General features: G+C 38.8%; 1 protein-coding gene across 1 annotated transcript in view; it reads left to right on the forward strand.

Annotated features, from left to right (window-relative positions):
- DROSHA (drosha ribonuclease III) overlaps positions 1–17,899 on the forward strand; it is a 221,674-nt gene that overhangs the window by 64,033 nt on the left and 139,742 nt on the right. Inside the window, exons 11-13 of the mRNA XM_083188077.1 lie at positions 2,299–2,380; positions 5,932–6,006; positions 17,176–17,345. Coding sequence (XP_083044203.1) covers positions 2,299–2,380; positions 5,932–6,006; positions 17,176–17,345 — 327 coding nt within the window. The remainder of the gene's footprint in view (positions 1–2,298; positions 2,381–5,931; positions 6,007–17,175; positions 17,346–17,899) is intronic.

A 17,899-nucleotide genomic window follows, 5' to 3' on the forward strand; every position in this document is an offset into this window, starting at 1 on the left:
ACTGTGTGGGGTAATGAGGACCGATTTCCCTGACCACTGCACTAGGGCGTGGTGGGAAAATAAAATAGTGTGCCAAGCCCGAAGCATGCTGAGGGGACAGGGTGCACTTTAACCTGTTTTTATGTCGACTGTGTCAACATTTGGGTAAAAAAACTGAAAAACCCCATGTCGACCTTCCTGCATGTCGACCTAGATGCATGTTGACCTAATGGTGTTCACCTACTGACTGTCTAACAACTTGCTGGTGACCAACTGATCCACACCCTGTAAGCGAGCCCTCATGAGGTGTAGCTGGAAGGCTTATCATTGGAATAATTAACAAGGTCTCCTTTGTGGCAAATGCCCACTAATATCCCTAAGTTGTATGAGTGCATATGCACATGAGTCAGTGTAGCTGTACTGTGATTTTAAATAACTTACAGATAAATACTTAACAAATTAAATGTAACTTGGGGTATGCTTGTTTAAAGGCTGCACCTACCTTTTATATCATGCCTTTTACTGATGATCTAGTTTTTCTGACAAGGTTAGTTAATCTTTGGGGCCTGTTGAAATGACAGCAAGGGTCTGTATTAACCTCATGTTTCAAATAATGTATGTGTCTTAATGAAGACCTTGCTCATGTTTGTCTGTAACTCTATCAGGTGTGAGTACAAATGAGCGGAGACCAATTTACTAGAACATTGCTCAGTAATACAGCTGCAAGGTTACTTAGGGCACCCCGTGGCTAAATGGGTCAATCTGTGCTGTATCTTCATAGCCTACAAATGTCAGTTTGAGTTGACATGTTTCCGATTCTGGGTTTCCGTCTTCAGGGACAACCGTATTCTGTGACCCACACAGTTTGATTAAAGTTCTGCTTTTTCTCTGCCATGTCTCGGAGAATGACAGTCCCATCACTGTCTCCGATGTCAGGCAACACATCTCACCAGTTGTGGTGGGTTCATACCACATTCACTCTAGTACAACATGCCTTTTTACAGTACTGCTATGCAGTCACCAAACTATTGTGCTTCAGTGTAAAATGAGTTTGTGTACTACTTGCAGCCTGTAAGCAAGAACATGCACAAACTTTGCATGATAAGAAAAATCAAGCCCTCTGGGAGAAACTTGAAGCTCAAATCGATCAACATAAAAAGGAGTTAGAAAAATTTAAAAATAAAAAGTGGAATACAGTAGAAGCCGACTATGAAGATGGACGTGTATATAGGTGGCTTAGCTGTAATTCACCCCCTAGATTTAGGGGTCGACAACAACAGAGACCCACCTGGAGAGATCGGCAAAACAGGGATCACTCCAGATATACAAGTGACAGTGATTTTTTGGTGGAAGATTCCGATGAAAACACACAGACCCCAGCGCTCCCTTTAGGCCGGGCTACCCGGGCCAGAACCGGGGGAAAACCCGCAGCAGAAGCAGGTGCGGGGGGCAGTCGGACCGGATCCGCAAAACCTCCGACAAACAAAAAGAAAAACCAAAACTGATATTCAATCTGTCCTCGCACCAACTAAGGAATGGATATTAAACCGTGGACTGTCGTTTATACCAACAACCCAACACGATGAATTTAAGTGGAATGTGGATCTACATAGATTTGGGAGATCCCTACGGGTAAAAGAATTTTTCCAAAACACCAACATATCCAAACCGGACATACATGAAAACTTCCTATTAAAGCATGGACACTCATCTTTTGACCCTCAATAGTTTAATCCATCTATAAAGACGTTCACAAGATTGATTGATGAATCGGTGAACAGAGTTGACATGTATGATCTTCAGGTTTGCTCTATGGATCCTCCAGCATGCACTGTCCAGCAGCTGTGGGATGCACTGCAGTCAGCATGGCTCCAGATACCTGTGCCAACCTACCAGCACCTTACAGAGTTACTCCCAGTACATTTAGCTGCTGCCATCCTAATCTAACTCTCTGCACATGTTACATCTGCCCCACCAACAGTGCACATAACTTTCTCCATTAGAGAGCGAATTTGCTTTTGTGAGTGAACCAGAATCAGGCCCTATATTCCAATATTTTTGACTGAATTTATAAAAATGAGAAGATCTGCATAAGGAGCTCTCCATTATGCTTCAAGAATTAAAATGTAAAACATTTCAGGTGTTCAGGGCATATTGTGATGTATTTCTATGGTTTTATATAACTGAATGATGTTGTGTCATAATGACCCTTTTTGTGCTTCGTTATTGACATGTATACCTAATTGTCATTTTCTGCACCACTGTGAGGAGGTTAATGGTGGTTTGGATACTAATATATTGCCTGTGTGTTTTCCACAGCATTTCTGTGTGAAGGGACTGGAACGGTTCTCTTCCTATCTGTTCAGGGACATATTAGAGCTTCATGACTGGAATCTTATTGGTACGTTTGTTTTACTCTGTTTCTGAAACGTTTTACCCTGTGGGCTTTACGTGCACTGAACCATTTAGTAGCCTACGTGTCATGTCTGTGTTTTTTTTTTATTTTATTTTATTCCTCCGTGTTACAGCACATAGTAAAATTCTATCTTGTTAGATATTTTTAGTTTATTGTGTGTCAAAATCAAAACCACAAGCATAAGGTACTCTTATTGCTATGCTCGCTGATCAGCATATTTTGTGTAATTTTGTTCCCCTATTCATTTTAATTTCCCAAAATATATATATATTTTTTTTACATTGGAAAATTGTAGCTGTAACAACCTGTGGAAGATTCTTAATTAAGTTAAGTTGGAAGTTTGAATTCTCACCTGCTGTTATATTTAGAACTCACAAAGGACGGATAGGCTTCCACGTCATCATCCCTCTTCCATAAAAGAGTCTGTTTTAATATTAATAACCCCAACCTAAAATCTAACACTCCCAATGCTAGTTTTCCCACAATTCAGACTCCTATTGCACACAGATAAGTACAATAGGGTATTATACTGTAAGTGCTTGTGGCTAGTTACTTCCTGTGGTGTATACAGTATCGGCTACATTATATTATGTACAAATGATTATATACTTTCTGGTCCTTGAAACAGTATTTAGCTTTTAAATAAGAGAGCCTATTTGTCCATCCACATATATTCGAGCATACACACTTTTTTATGACCTTTCTAGAAAAGAAGCATATTGCACACCTCTGGTCCAGTAACAATAAAAAGGTACTCTTTCAGATAACATTAAAGCTTTCTTTAATCGCTTAACAATGAGGTGGAAAGCATGCCATGCAGCTTCAGATAAGTGCAAGGTGACCTTTTCCATGTATGACAGTGTGTGCCTGAGGGGTCAACCCATACCCCTGCTCTTTTGCAACTTTAAATTTTATAAAACTGAAAGGTAACCAGTACAAAAAGAAAAGCATGAGATTTTTAGACAATGCAAAAATAGAACATCTTAATAAAAACCTTTTTTGAACCTTCATTTGACAATGGGGGCCTGCAACATCTCAAAAACTCCAAATGTCGCAGGTTTACTGCCTTTATTACATAATGATTTAAATCACATTTTAATGCAAAAATAGAACATCTTAATAAAAACCTTTTTTGAACCTTCATTTGACAATGGGGGCCTGCAACATCTCAAAAACTCCAAATGTCGCAGGTTTACTGCCTTTATTACATAATGATTTAAATCACATTTTAATGTCATACCTACAGTTTACAGTAAAAGATAAACCACAACTGCAAACTGGTACAGTCAGTGATCCTGTGTCTTGGTACATGGGACACTCTGAAAAACAGTACATTCTACTAAACTGTGGGTATGGGGGGTACTACTTGTTAGATATAATGAAGAAAAGGGGGAGACTAGCACTAACTTATCATTAAATATATTCACATAAGTGTAACCAAAATGTACTGTAAATTATAGACCTACCTCGTCCTTATTTCATTTCTCTTGTTGGGGGTGCTCCCTAGAGTCATACGAATGTACCATGAAAACTACAGAAGAAAAAGATGACACTCTAACTAAAATCTAATATTTATTAAATATTTATTAAAATAGGATACTTGTATAAAGAAAACACATATGGATGCCACCTATATACAAGGATAATTAAATTGGAAAGTAGAGAGAATTTATATACCAATAAAAAAGAAAATGTGAAAACTTGTCTGTGTATCAGCCTCAGTCATAATATTTAAATTAAATATTTTGCCAAATTTTAATTGTATATATTTAATTTTAATATTTCATTATTCACGTTTATGTCACTTAGAATAAATATCAGCCGGCCTAAACAATGGCTCATGGGATAAAATCCCCAAATTGAGATAATTTATGACTGGGGCTGATACACATATGCACAGTTTTTCACATTTTCTTTTTTATTGGTATATAAATTCGCTCTACTCTCCAATTTAATTATCCTTGTATCTAGCTGCATACAGTACGTGTGTTTTCTTTATATAAGTATGTGAGTCCTATTTTAATGCTTATCAATAAATATTAGATTTTAGTAAGTTGTGTCCCAACAAAGTGAGTCATTGTTTTCTTCTGTAGTTTTCTTGTTCGATAATGGGCAGTTCTGTCTTCCCATGACATCATTAGTAGTGTCATATACTCTATTGCACCCTTACAACATGCAAATTACTATCCATTACATTTTCTTAAAATATCTCAGCTGCGTGACCTATTGTATGCACAATAGTGTTAATGACACAGCGTGCACACATTATTTTTGTCTACAGGTAGCGTTAGTTCTATGGCAGTCAAATAAGGGTACTGTATGTACATATTGCAGTGTTCATGGCTCTATGACATTAGTATACATATGTGTCCACTTACATCTATCCTTGGAGCACGGCAAACTCCCATTACACATAACATAGGAGTTGTGTGACTGGGTATCACAGAGCATCTTTTTGTGTTTTTAGTTTTCTTCAAAATGCATATTATGTTCAAAATGGTGCAAATATGATGCACAAGCAGCTTATGCTGATTAAAATTATAAACAGCCTACCTATATATTGTGTGCAACTATGGCTACTGTATATCTGCATACATAATGTTACATTACAGTGTCAGTGTCTATCAGTTTAATCAACCTAAAGCTGCTTGTGTGTCCTGTTTGCATCACTTTGTGAATAAGATGCACTTTAATGGAAAAAGTTGTACTAATATATTAGCACTACTGAGTCACAGCATGGCACATCTAAAAGGTTAGATGTATGAGGATGCCTGTGAGGAGCACAGCTTATCATTGCTGGCATTATATATCATTGCTGCCATTATATATCATTGCTGGCATTATAAGACTCCTCTAGTATTATATGTAAATCATTTTACATAACCGTTTCCATACTTTTTTTAAATGAGTCCCCGATTACTACCGGACTGCCTCAATTACTCATCGATCGGCAGCATTTTTAGCACTGACTGGTTTACCGCTTATTTATTTATTATTTATTTATTATCAGTTTCTTATATAGCGCAGCATATTCCGTTGCGCTTTACAAAGGGGACAGTGATACAACAATACAGGGTATTTACAGACAGTCAAAATGTAGCCCAACATATCATGATCAGGTTTTTATTGGACCAATAAACTGGGTCCAAGGATGAAACCCTTCCACGTCAGATGATATTTAATTTGTTAATAGTGTTCTATCTTTTAAAATGGATTGTATGGTATCGTGCACATACTGATATGAATGGCATTCCAATGATTGAAGGTTCTTTGCTATGTATTTAATATATGTGGAAAGCAAAAATCACACCGGTCTTGTCTTGTTTGCTTGGCTCTGGATATTTTAATGTTCTAAAAAAAGGGATATGGTCACTGGGTCACCAAGCATTAGATCGACAGGGTCATGTTGACTGTGTTGACATTCGGGTAAAAAAGCTAGTATTATGGATTCATCTCCTTTGCTCATGATGACAATGTAATCTTTATTTGCTATATACTGAAAATAACTGCATTTCTAATTTTACTCCATCATTTAGGTCCTTCTGCGGAAGATCGTAGCCCCACATGTCCCCAGTTTCATTTTATGCCTCGTTTTGTGAGATTTCTTCCAGGTAAGATCTATGTACAACAGTTGGAGCTGCGGCTCTAGATAGACCTCCTCCTATTTTTGCAAGGATCGATTAATCACAATCAGCACTCAACATCAGAGTCAGCGAAACACACAGATATAACAATTAAATGTTCATACAGATAAAGCCAGTTGCCAGCGGGCTGCATTTTTCCCTATGATCAAGCACCTGAACTACTTCCAACTGTCACCAAAACCCCATCACTAAGCCACAGCTGTATCACTCCACTACTGTAACCACTAGCATTCATAGGGCCAGATGTACTAAGCTTGAATTGTGGAGAGTCATAAACAACTAGCCAATCAGCCTCTAACTGTCATGTAACAGGTGTTGTTAAAAGTGACAGGGGCAAATTGGCTGGTGGTTTATTGCTCTCCATATTATCACTTTTAAAGCTTAAAAGGTGGCCATACATGTTACAATTATTGTATATAATATTGCATCTCATCGCATCTTGGTTTTGCGATGAGATCTAGTACAAAAAGTATATATTTTTTGTACTAGATCTCATCTCCTCTCATCGCAAAACCGAGATGCGATGAGATGCATATTGTATATTATATACAATAATTGTATGTGTTAATTAACGTGTATGGGCACCTTTTTAGTACTGTACATCTTATCCATAGACACTACTCAAAGAAAATAAGCCCAAATTTCAGAAAATATCAGTTACTACTTAACTTACAGGACTGGACATCATCCTCATCAGAGTCGTTATTGGTGCAATCACAATATAAAATCAAATATAAAATATAAAGAACATTAAAATGACAAATGTTCATGCAATACCGTATAGGTTTCACGCTACATCATATCATGTAGAACAATTTTGTAAGAGTGACCATTTATCTGATAGCGCGATTTGCTGTTTGCACAATAAGCATGTTAATGTATTGCAGATAATCTAGACTAATTAATCCTTATTAAGAATCATGGACTGCAGCACCTGGACTTCACATCTAAGTGCATCCGGGTACTTGAGCTAGTCCTTCATATTATATTTTCATTGAGAATTTGAATAGCTACAAAAATTAGCTTATACTGTGTGAGTACTGTGCTTGTTGGTGTAACAAGTAATACAAGTACTCACCCGGCACATGTCCAAAACAGTGGGCACACACAAGCACATGTGATGCATGTATTTATATTTTATTAACAGTTTCTTTATGAAGCGCAGCATATTCCGTTGCGCTTTACAAAAGGAGACTGTAATCCAACAAACTGTATTTACAGTCAAAAGGTATGAGGGCCCTGCTCACGAGTTACAATCTGTAGACCGAGAAACAGAGGCACATATGATTTGTAAGGCCAGGTTATTGGTGGTGGTCAGTGGCAAGTATAAATAACTTGTGATTGGCTATTTCCAAATACTCCAGTGACCTCTCTCTCTCTTTGAGACCCATTTATTAATATTGTTTTGACTAAAACAATGTGAAAAAGGGCAATTTCATACTCTTTTCACAATATTTTACTTACACTTAAATGTATGCTTTAGTAGGAGAATATTCAAAATGATTTTCCAAGCCATGAAAAAAAGGTAAACCGATTTTGTATTCCCCATACTGATAGTGGGAGACAGCCTATCACCTTCTTTTGCAGAGTAATGTGTTCAAAATACCGGGTCTGAGGCTTTCACAATGCAAAATGGATTGGTTTTGAACCATGGATCCTTCTTTTAACATGGTTTGAATTACTGTTTTTTTTTTTTCTACCCGGTATTTTGATTATAAAGCTTTCACCTGCACCTAGATGCCAGTTTACACGCTTAAATTTGGCAATATACCGTATTATAGCTGCAGTGTGAAAGGGGTATAAGAAAGCCCTAAATTCACCTGACCACTCTCCTATGATCAGCTGTCACAGCTCACATTGGCTCGCTTTCTAATGGCCGAACGCAGTAATACTTGGGAGATAACATTTGTGATAAATGACTGAGAAATGGAGAAAGGACAGATAAAGTATAACAAACATTTTGTGTAAACTGTACTCACAACAAGAGTGCAGGAGATAGATTTATGGGGCCTCGGATTTATCACAAGCCCTGTCCATGCATGTGAATTATTTATATATTCAAGCAATTTTAAAGGGAAATTGCATTGCTAATTAGTGATACCACTTACTACAATTTTATAACCATTTATTTGATTTTTTTTTTAATGCACATCTTCATCTTGCAAAAAATACATAAAATTATCAATCTGAATGTTAAATAATGTTCATGTGTTACCTATTTTTTTGTTGTGAGTACAGTTTACACAAAAAGTTTGTTATACTGTATCTGCTCTTTCTCCATTTCTCAGTCATTATGCATTTACTGTATCACTTCTACAAAATATCATTGTGAGTATATAAGTTCTGACCATCATCAAGTGACGAGTTAACCATTTGCCATGTTTGTGTGTTCTCAAGGGGATCATCCAAATAATTGACTCTATACTGCAGCTGTTAGTACTGTTGGAAGAAGATTATGCTAATGCAGTAGGCAATGTTTTCTTCTGAATACATTATCTGCTATGCCCGATAACCATTCTTTCTTGCTAGTTGTGATATCGGCAACAATGTTTTGATCACAAAAACTGCACTATTTATCAAACTTCCAAATATTGGTTGTAATTGCAGCATGTGGCGGCCTGTACAGAATTGTATTATCTCTATTCGGATGATATGAGTACAGCTTCTGCAAGTAGTAAATGGTATATGGTCGCTAGGTCGACAAGAGGAATGTCGACATGTGGTTAAGTTGACATTGTCATTAGGTTGACATGGCCTATGTCGACAGTCAAAAGGTCGACATGGGATTTTTTCACTCTTTTTTTTAATTTATTTTTTAGGCGGCGTGTCGAAAAGGCGGTTCTTCATGCCCTACCATCCAATAGGGTGTGGTGGAAGAATAAAATAGTGTGCCTGAAGCATGGAGAGTGCAGAGGCACGCATTTTTAGTGTCCATGTTAGCTGTGTCGACATTCGGCATAAAGTGAAAAAACCCATGTCTACCTTTTTGACTGTCTACCTTTTTGACTGTCGACCTTATCCATGTCGACCTAATGGCCCTGTAGACCTAACCCCATGATGACCTTGATGCATGTTGACCCTATAACCCATATCCCTGATAATGTATGGGAGCATATGACTCCCAAACGCTGGAAAGCAGACAATGTCTGTTCTGAAAAAAGCGTTAAATCCAACAAATTTAACCAATTTGTCTAAACAATCCTTTTTGTCTGTTGTGCTCTTAGTAGTATGACTGCAGTCGACCACCGACTTTTTAATTATTGACTACCTTAAGGTTCCCACATACGGTGCAAGATGTTTGGTGTGCATTTGTACTAGATCACATCTAGTTCAACTAGCATGCAATACGATAAAACAGCGTGCGATTTGAACTCGACACAATGCGATCTAGTACAAAAAGTACTGCCTGCACATGCTTTTTGAACTTTCCAATATGTGGGACCTCACATCACAAGCCCTACAGAAATGGTGCGATTTGAACTACATGCGATGTGTTTTGAACTGAAAAGTTGAAACCACATGACCATCGCACAGTGTTTGAACACCATTAATGATATACAGTAAGATGGAAAACCACCTTTCTAGGTTGCTGTAGAAAAAAATAGTTTCCTACTCTGTGTAATAAGTAGTAATGGTTTGATTAAGAGACCCATTTGCCTGGGGCTAAAAATGGCGACTAGTACCATGTGGGCAAGATTATCGGTAGTCTCATCTTCCTCACTGTGTTATTTAGTATGATGCAGAGTAGTGGCTGTCAATCTCGAAACTCAAGTTTTGCCAAGAGGTCACGTTTTTCAGGGTTTCTGTCTATGGAAACCGTTTAATTACTGATCCAGCAAAAGAGATGAACTCACCTGTGCAAAATTCAATACATACATAAACAATGACTTGGTGGTGGTACCTGAGGACAGGAGTTGTGAACCACAAAATTCTAAAGATTTTTAAGGTTTGCTGAATTGTGAATAAACTATGAGAACGGAAGTGGCTTCCGTCAATTTGTCAAAATGAGTGTGAAAATTGGCAAGCAAACATTTTTATTCATCATAATGATTACCTATTATAGGAAATATAATCTTTTTTTATTTTAACACATTTTTTTTGCAATTTTTATATTTTTATTTTAGCCGATCTTCAGAGATGTTGACACTCAAAGGGTTAAACAGTCATCTTTGTTACAATTAGTTTTTTCTGTCTTGGGCCTTGTTTAAACAATAATGTGGACTCCATTTATATAAGATATAAGCACACAACCAGCTTTATCCAAGCCTGATGAATGTGACCTAATACTACAATACTACTGCTGCTGCTGCACGGTCACCACCCAACCCCGGGTGCTCAGTGCAGCCTGCCACCCAGATGCTGCTCCCCCACCACTCGGGAGCTCGGTGCAGCCCGACACCCACCTCTGCCCGCCCAGCCACCCATACCTGCATATTGTTGTGTGCCAGCTGTGCTTCACCTCTGGCACACACCTATGGATCAGACCCATCACATCACGGATGCTATAAAGCACCCGCAATGTTCCACTGATGGGTCCGATCAGATACTGTAGATTGAACCTACAGCGGGTTCACTCTGTAGAGAGGGGATGTCAAACACATCCATGTTGGGACTATTTCTTGGCTCTATCCATTGGGATTGGGTGAAATCTGCCCAAATTGTAGTATGGGAACCTTTGATGCACAGGAGACTCCTGATTGATTTCATATGAGGAAATCTGTATACAGAACAGAACTTGGAATGGAAAAAAGCGGCGGCTGCTACTGTACATTGTAGAACGTTGTTTACAGATTCAGATATTCACTCACAGACATATATACTGTACAAGTGTCCTATATCAAATGAATCTGCGCAAAGGATGGTACAATTGCACCAATGGTCTAATTGTATTACTTAGACTTAAAAGGAGGACTTGGGTAAGTAATATGCCTTTGAGATTTTGTCCTGGTTACGGTGTTACATTGGCATCTAGTGCACTAAACCTTAAAATATCACTAGCTTTGCAAAGGATTTAACGGTAATGTCACAGAATGTCATACTCGTAACAGTCAAAAGGCTAAGGAACACATCTGCAAAGACCAGCTTATTCCAAGTTTCGAACTATCAATTCTTATTTCACTTTAGATTCTCAACAGTCTATAACCAAGTCAAATACGTGATACACTCTCCGTTGTATGTACATGAGAACGTGAAGGCCCTTTTTCTTGATGCATACTTTTAATGGTGGAACTTGTGAGTTGTGGCCCCAGGTGCAAATACAGCTGTGTCTACATACATCTGGTTCCCTGTACATAAAGCAGCCTTTCTTGTTCACACCATGCTATGGCTTCACTAATTAACGCAATGCATCTTCTCGCTAGACTTTCCACTACAATGCATATTATTCCTACATCAATGCAAACAGGACGCACATCCAGCTTCTGGTGATTTGTGATCTGCAGAAATCCTGTATTCTGTGTGCGACCACAGCTGGATCTGCATATGAAAAGCTATGTTAGTGTCCAGTAAAACAATATGCCACACCTCAAGAAAGAAGGTGCAGAGTGATTGGAGAGGGTGATTAACAGAGTATGACAGAGAAGCAGTGATTGAACTGTAGAGGGTGATGAAGAGTGGATGAAGGAAATAGACAGTGATTGAGAGTGGGTGATGTGGAGAGACAGAAGGTGCTGGAGAGTGGGTGATGGGAAGAGGAAGACATAGGGTGATTGAGGATTGCAGTGGGTTATATGTAAACAAGGACAGGGAGAGTCTCCCACACACACACACCCTGGCCTGCTGAGCCCTTCTGCTGTGAGCAGCATGAGCAAGATGGTGCCGCAAATGGCTGCCTAGGAGCTGTGCGCTCAGCCATGTAACCCCGTGTCTCCCCTGTCTTGTGCACTGCACAGCAATGTATATATGTACTGTGTCTGCTTATTGTTTACATACCTGCCTGTTGCGGCGACATGTGGCAGCGCTGATTGCTGCCTAGGCACTGTACAGTTATCATACAAGGAACACATACCTGCCAATCTGCAATGTCCCTGCTGTATTGTTGCCTGCCTGGCTTTTGCGGTGACCAGTATTGCCGCTGATGGCTGCCTAGGCGCTGTGCAGCTGGGCAGGTATGTGTTCCCTGTGTGATAACTGCCCCTTCTTTGCCTATATTGTTACCCACCTGGCTGCTGCAACGACCAGTGGCGCCGCTGATGGCTGCCTAGACGCTGTACTGCCCAGTGAATTTATTTATACTGCGTCTATAACACCCAGGGTATACCTGGCCAATAAAGTTGATTCTGATTCTGAGAGGTATTGGGTGACATACAGAGGATATTTTTAGGTCACTGTAGACAGAACAGAAGTAAAGGAGGTAAATCAGGTTTAAAGGGTTTACTGAAACATGAAGGGGGAAGGAGACAGTGAGGAGGAGAGAGGATGGTGAAAGAGTGAGGAGGAGAAAGCAGATGGACAGGAGGATAGAGATTATACTGAGATTAAGAACTTCTAAATAACAACAGTTTGAATTTAAAACACCTGCGCCTTAGTGTCTGCAGCTATAACACATCTTCCAAAAACAGCGCTGCTACGTTTATCGATTAAGAAGATTCCTGTATCACAGAAAGAAACAAGAAATTCTTAGTTAGTATTTGGTCGCATCTTTAGAGAACTCTGGTGGTAGGAACCAAATGGCCTTTATGTGAACGCCACCCACCTATGTGAGGTGAGTTATTTGGTTCCTACTTACAGTGTCCTCTAGAGTTGCGACCAAATACTAAGGATTTATTTTTGCTTTCTGTCATATAAGAACCTTCTTCATCCAAAAAGGTGGCAGCACTGTTTTTGGAACATTGTTGTGTGTTTGTTGTGAGATAAATAACTCACTTTACAGTCCTGGTGCATGCTGAGATTCGGACAGTTATGCCCGACTCCCTTTGTTTTTTGTAACAGAACATCGAAGTCGGGCCCATGGCGGAGTTGCTGAAAGATGAGAAGAGATGGCAGACCCTTTGTTATTCAGTGCATTCACAATGCATGTTTAGGTCTGTGTCATAGGTCACGGGCAGCGTAGAGGCACATAATGACTCATTGTAATGCCAGCGGCTGCAGACCCTTTCTCTGCACAGAGCTCTTTGCAATGCAATGGTGGTACCTCCGCTAGTTCCCCCACTGCAGGTAGACACTGTGACAATCAAGCAACTTAGAATATGAGGATATGCACTAATGTTTTAAAAAGCATATCATATTGTACTAAATAATGTGAAGCAAAACTGGCTTAAATGTAGGCTCCGAAATCTCAAGGATTCCAATTTGTTTCTCCTTGTGTGAACAACATTGGCCGTAGGCAGTAACTTCTGGGTATGAGCAGGATAATGTCTGTAGATTATTGCTTTTTAAAGTATTCCCAAAAGCTTTTGTTTGCTCAATAGTTTTATCCCATTTCCTCAATAGCTAGTTGGATACATCCATAACTGTCCCATAAAAGCCCTAAATGTTTCTCCAGAAGGCCTCATAATGTCTAAAGGCTTTTAATACAGCTCATAAAATCAATAGCAAATGCATGCCAAGACTGTGCTTATTCCAGACAGGCAACTTATTGGCCATTCATTTGCAATGTGTCTCAATTTTTGGCAGTCCAAAAATGGGTGCCTATATTTAAATATATATTTAAGTCATTTGAAAAGAAACGCACTGTTCTATTTCATACATATAACGAAGAGCTTAGGGACCTGTCCAATTTGCTGCAGTCACGTGATTTGCGAGTTAACGCAGCGACCGCAGGTTTTGTGCTTTCCAATTAGCTGCTGTTATTTTAATAACATTTATCCACAGCAGGCGCACAGTTGGATACATTGCCATGTTGAGACGTTGTTTAGAACCCCCACCTTCCCCAATGTTTAATTAGGCAATGAAATGGTCTTTATTATCTTAATTTGGCTAATAACTAGGTGTCATTTTTTGTTTAATATTCTGCAAAGTACATAATAGCGGGTTATAAATTGTGGGGCAGGTATATACTGTATGTGGTGTGATTTTAAGATTGAAATATTTGTTTAAAAAAGAAAAATCTTGAACAACTCCGAAATCACCTCACGTGTGGTTTTATGTACCTCCTAAATTGAATTAGATTATTTATTTGCTGACATATATGAACTTTACTTTGCTAGAAATGGAAAAATCTGCTATTTGAAACTTTTTAAGAGACTCTGATATTTTACCCCGTAGAAGACATGTGTATTATTTTCAAAAATGATTTGCCATTTTTGTAGGGTACAGATTTAATTTTTCCAATTCATCAACATAATGCAGCTATTATCTGCAAAATGTACAGTACAAGTTTTGGTTTTTTTTCCCCCCCTCCATTTGCTGACATGTGAGTCAGCATGCACCTAGCTGCATTATTCAGAATATCTTAGGTGTGTAATAGAGGGTATGCATGATTGCATTATTTTTATGTCCAATTTTGCTTATAGGTGCAAAATTTAAATTGAAATCAAATGGTTTTAGAGGCATTCGATGCAGTTTTGATCCCAATGCGTGTTCACGTTTAGTGCTAATCGAAAAGTAAAATAGTCTTGCCAGGCATTTCGGATAAGGTATATTCTCCTGTTGTAGTCAGAGAATTGTTGGGAACCCCAACATTCCCACCGCTGGGATGCTAAACGCTCCTTCTTGCTTTGTTGTTATATTTTGATTGTTAGAGCTTTTAGGATTTGTTTAAGAGGTAGGATATTATTCCAGATAATTGTTTCTTGAATTGATTAAATGTATTAATTTTACTTTGGAGATTTAAAAGTCTGAAGTCTGGCCACCTAATATGCCCCAGATTGCCCTTCACTGTTCGAGTCTCTTTGAAGTTAAAAAAATGCAGAAAATTTTAAAATAAAATATAAAAAGAGCTTTTTTTTTTTTTTAAACAAGCCATTGTCTCCAGTCCCTTTCACTCTACGGAAATCAGCTGCATATTGAACTTCAGAGTTTGAAGCAGTCTCACACCTATTATGTGCAGCATAGCACAGATACAGTGTATATTTGTATATGCTCCAGAGAGCTAGCTGGTGGTTAGAAAAGCTGTTTTACCCGCAAATAGGGCAGTGTGAGATAAGACAGAAGCATGGCAGTCAGGGAGAAAACACTGTGCAGATAATCGGATAAGGAAACTGCAATCAGTCCTCCCTACTGTCTGCAAACGGTGTTCTGGTTAAGGAGACTAGGAATACATATGTTCTCAATTTTATACTGCAATCATATTACAGTAATTTATGGGTACTCAGCTGCTCTATGCCCATGTGGGTGTGTATAGATAGTGTGTGTGTGTAGTTTTCTATATCTAAAATTGATGATTTGCTGCTTCCTGGGATCATATGCTAAAGGAAATTCAGCCACATTTCAAACTTTGCTAGAACAGACCTTGCTGTGAAATGTTCCAGTGCATTGTGAAAACCTAAGTTGTGTTGTCATAAGAATATACTGACACATTTACACAAACACCAACACTCTCAAATGACATTTTCAGATTTTGGTGCAAAACTAAAAAATTTTGTCATCATTGTGCACAAACTATACTTGCCTACTTGTTTCAGGGAGATTATAGTTGGTATTAGAATTTTGGTGCAAAACTAAAAAATTTTGTCATCATTGTGCACAAACTATACTTGCCTACTTGTTTCAGGGAGATTATAGTTGGTATTAGAATTTTGCAAAGTGCCACATTGAGGGTGTGTGTCATGCACCTCCCAAAGGGCGTGTCTAGTTCCATATATGGAGAGATTGTGAACGTGGCACCTAGAAGCGTGGGTGGAAAAGAGGATTTTTTTAAAATTACTTATATCCAAATGTAGATGAGCCTCAAAGCAGTTTGTAAGAGATAATATACTTGGTTAAGTGCTGGGAAATGGTGACGATGATTCAATGTAAATGTATCTCTCTCTCTCTCATCCCTTTTTCCCCTAAAAATGCAACAGTGTAATGTTAGCTAGGTGAAATGAGGGAGATTACTAGACTAATGAGGGAGAGAGGGAGATTGTTGTTATTTCAGGGAGTCTCCTGCAGAATGCAGGAGGGTAGGCAGCTATGGCACAAACAGTGGTTGTCTATGCAGTACAGCCTTAAGCCCCATACACACAAAGTGATGTGCGCCAAGCTAGCTATCTAGGCTAGGCTCATCACACATCGCTTGCTATATCGCCCATACACACATAACGATGTGTCTAGTTTGTGACTGCGTGTGCTCAGGGTCTGAGCGATGGTAACCCATTGGAATCGCCATCGATATAGGCTGTACATATGGAGCGCTCCATGCTTCATTTTTAAGTGGTATAGATGGATTGCTTAGTAAACAGCCCAAAATTGCGCCATGTATATGCCCCATAGTAATGTTCTGGACTTGTTGATGTTATATTTTAACATATATTGGCTACATGATGAAATGTTTTGTACATAATAAACTAAGAAATGTGTTGTTGTTTTTTTTTGTTTGTTTTGTTTTAATTCATGTTTGGATTTTTCCAGTTTACCCAATATGTATGAATGTGAATCTTATGCATTATTTTTTTTTCCTTCCAGGGCTAAACGTGTGCTAAAACCCACTGAATGCCATGTGTTTTAATGCCACTTCATTTTTACTTTTTACCTACAAATTATGCATTATGTTTATCCATATATTATTATTTAGCGGTCAGTGCATTTCTACAGTAAGGATTTTTATATTAATTTTTAACACTTCCGTAGTGTGGGTATGTGCATAAGTGGCCAGTAACCCTTAAAATGAAGTGCTAATATATGCATATTGTCACCTTAAAAGTACAGGGAATTATGTTAATGTATTCATTGTTGTGTGCTATAGTCCATGTTAGCTAGCTAGATGAATCAGAGATGCAAACTAGGCTTGATGGTATAATCATAAATGTGCAGAAATGCTTTTCGGGCACCCATTAGAGCTCTGGAAGTAGTTGTTGGCAAAGGCGTAACTACCATAGGTGCAGGGGGTGCAGCTGCTATGGGGCCCAGAGCTGAAAAGGGCCCACTTTGCCTGTCAAAGTATCATGTGCTGTATACATTTTTCAGCATTAGGTGGCCCTTGAAAACCTTTGCTATGGGGTCCACATGTATCTAGTTACGCTACTGGTTGTTGGTGACTCATTGTGTACTTTGCAGATGGGGGAAAAGAAGTCCTTTCCATGCACCAGGTAATATTGTACCTGCTACGAAGTAACAAGGCTTTAGTTCCAGAAGAAGAGATTGCAAACATGCTTCAATGGGAGGAACTAGACTGGCAGAAATATGCAGAAGAATGCAAAGGAATGATTGTCACCAACCCAGAAATGGTACTGTATATTACCTGACCATGTCTTCTGTATGCCTGCTCTACGCATATAGGAATAAAACCGATGATTCTGTCATTTCAATAAGTTCTTTTAAACCAAGAGCATTTCTAAATAAAGCCGAAGACATTCCCACACAATATTAAACACTGCTCAGGGTGGGCTTAAATGAGAAAGATATATGATTTGTAAGATCCAAATCACCAGATCTCCAGCTTTAGGCATGCTAAATTATAACTATAAACATACTATGTGGTATTCTGTAATGTCTTCGTTTACACTTCTTCTCCCCTCTGCTTTTTTTAAAGAATTATTATCCTGCAGCTTCATACCTCAGCAGTCAGTAGAGGTAAAGGACTTAATTTAGACCTGATCACAAATCTGCTTTTTTAGCAAATGGGCAAAACCATGCTGTACTCTTTGTGGGGTCGACATGGGTGTAAGTAGACATGGGTTAGGTCGACAGGGTCATTAGGTCGACATGGGCAAGGTCGACGGTCCCGAATGGACACCGTTTGAAGTGCACTTGCTGCGCTCGCGATGCTTCGGGCACACTA

Source organism: Crinia signifera, chromosome 5 (genome assembly GCF_055691185.1).
Source record: "Crinia signifera chromosome 5, ASM5569118v1, whole genome shotgun sequence".
Taxonomy (NCBI): Eukaryota; Metazoa; Chordata; class Amphibia; order Anura; family Myobatrachidae; genus Crinia; species Crinia signifera.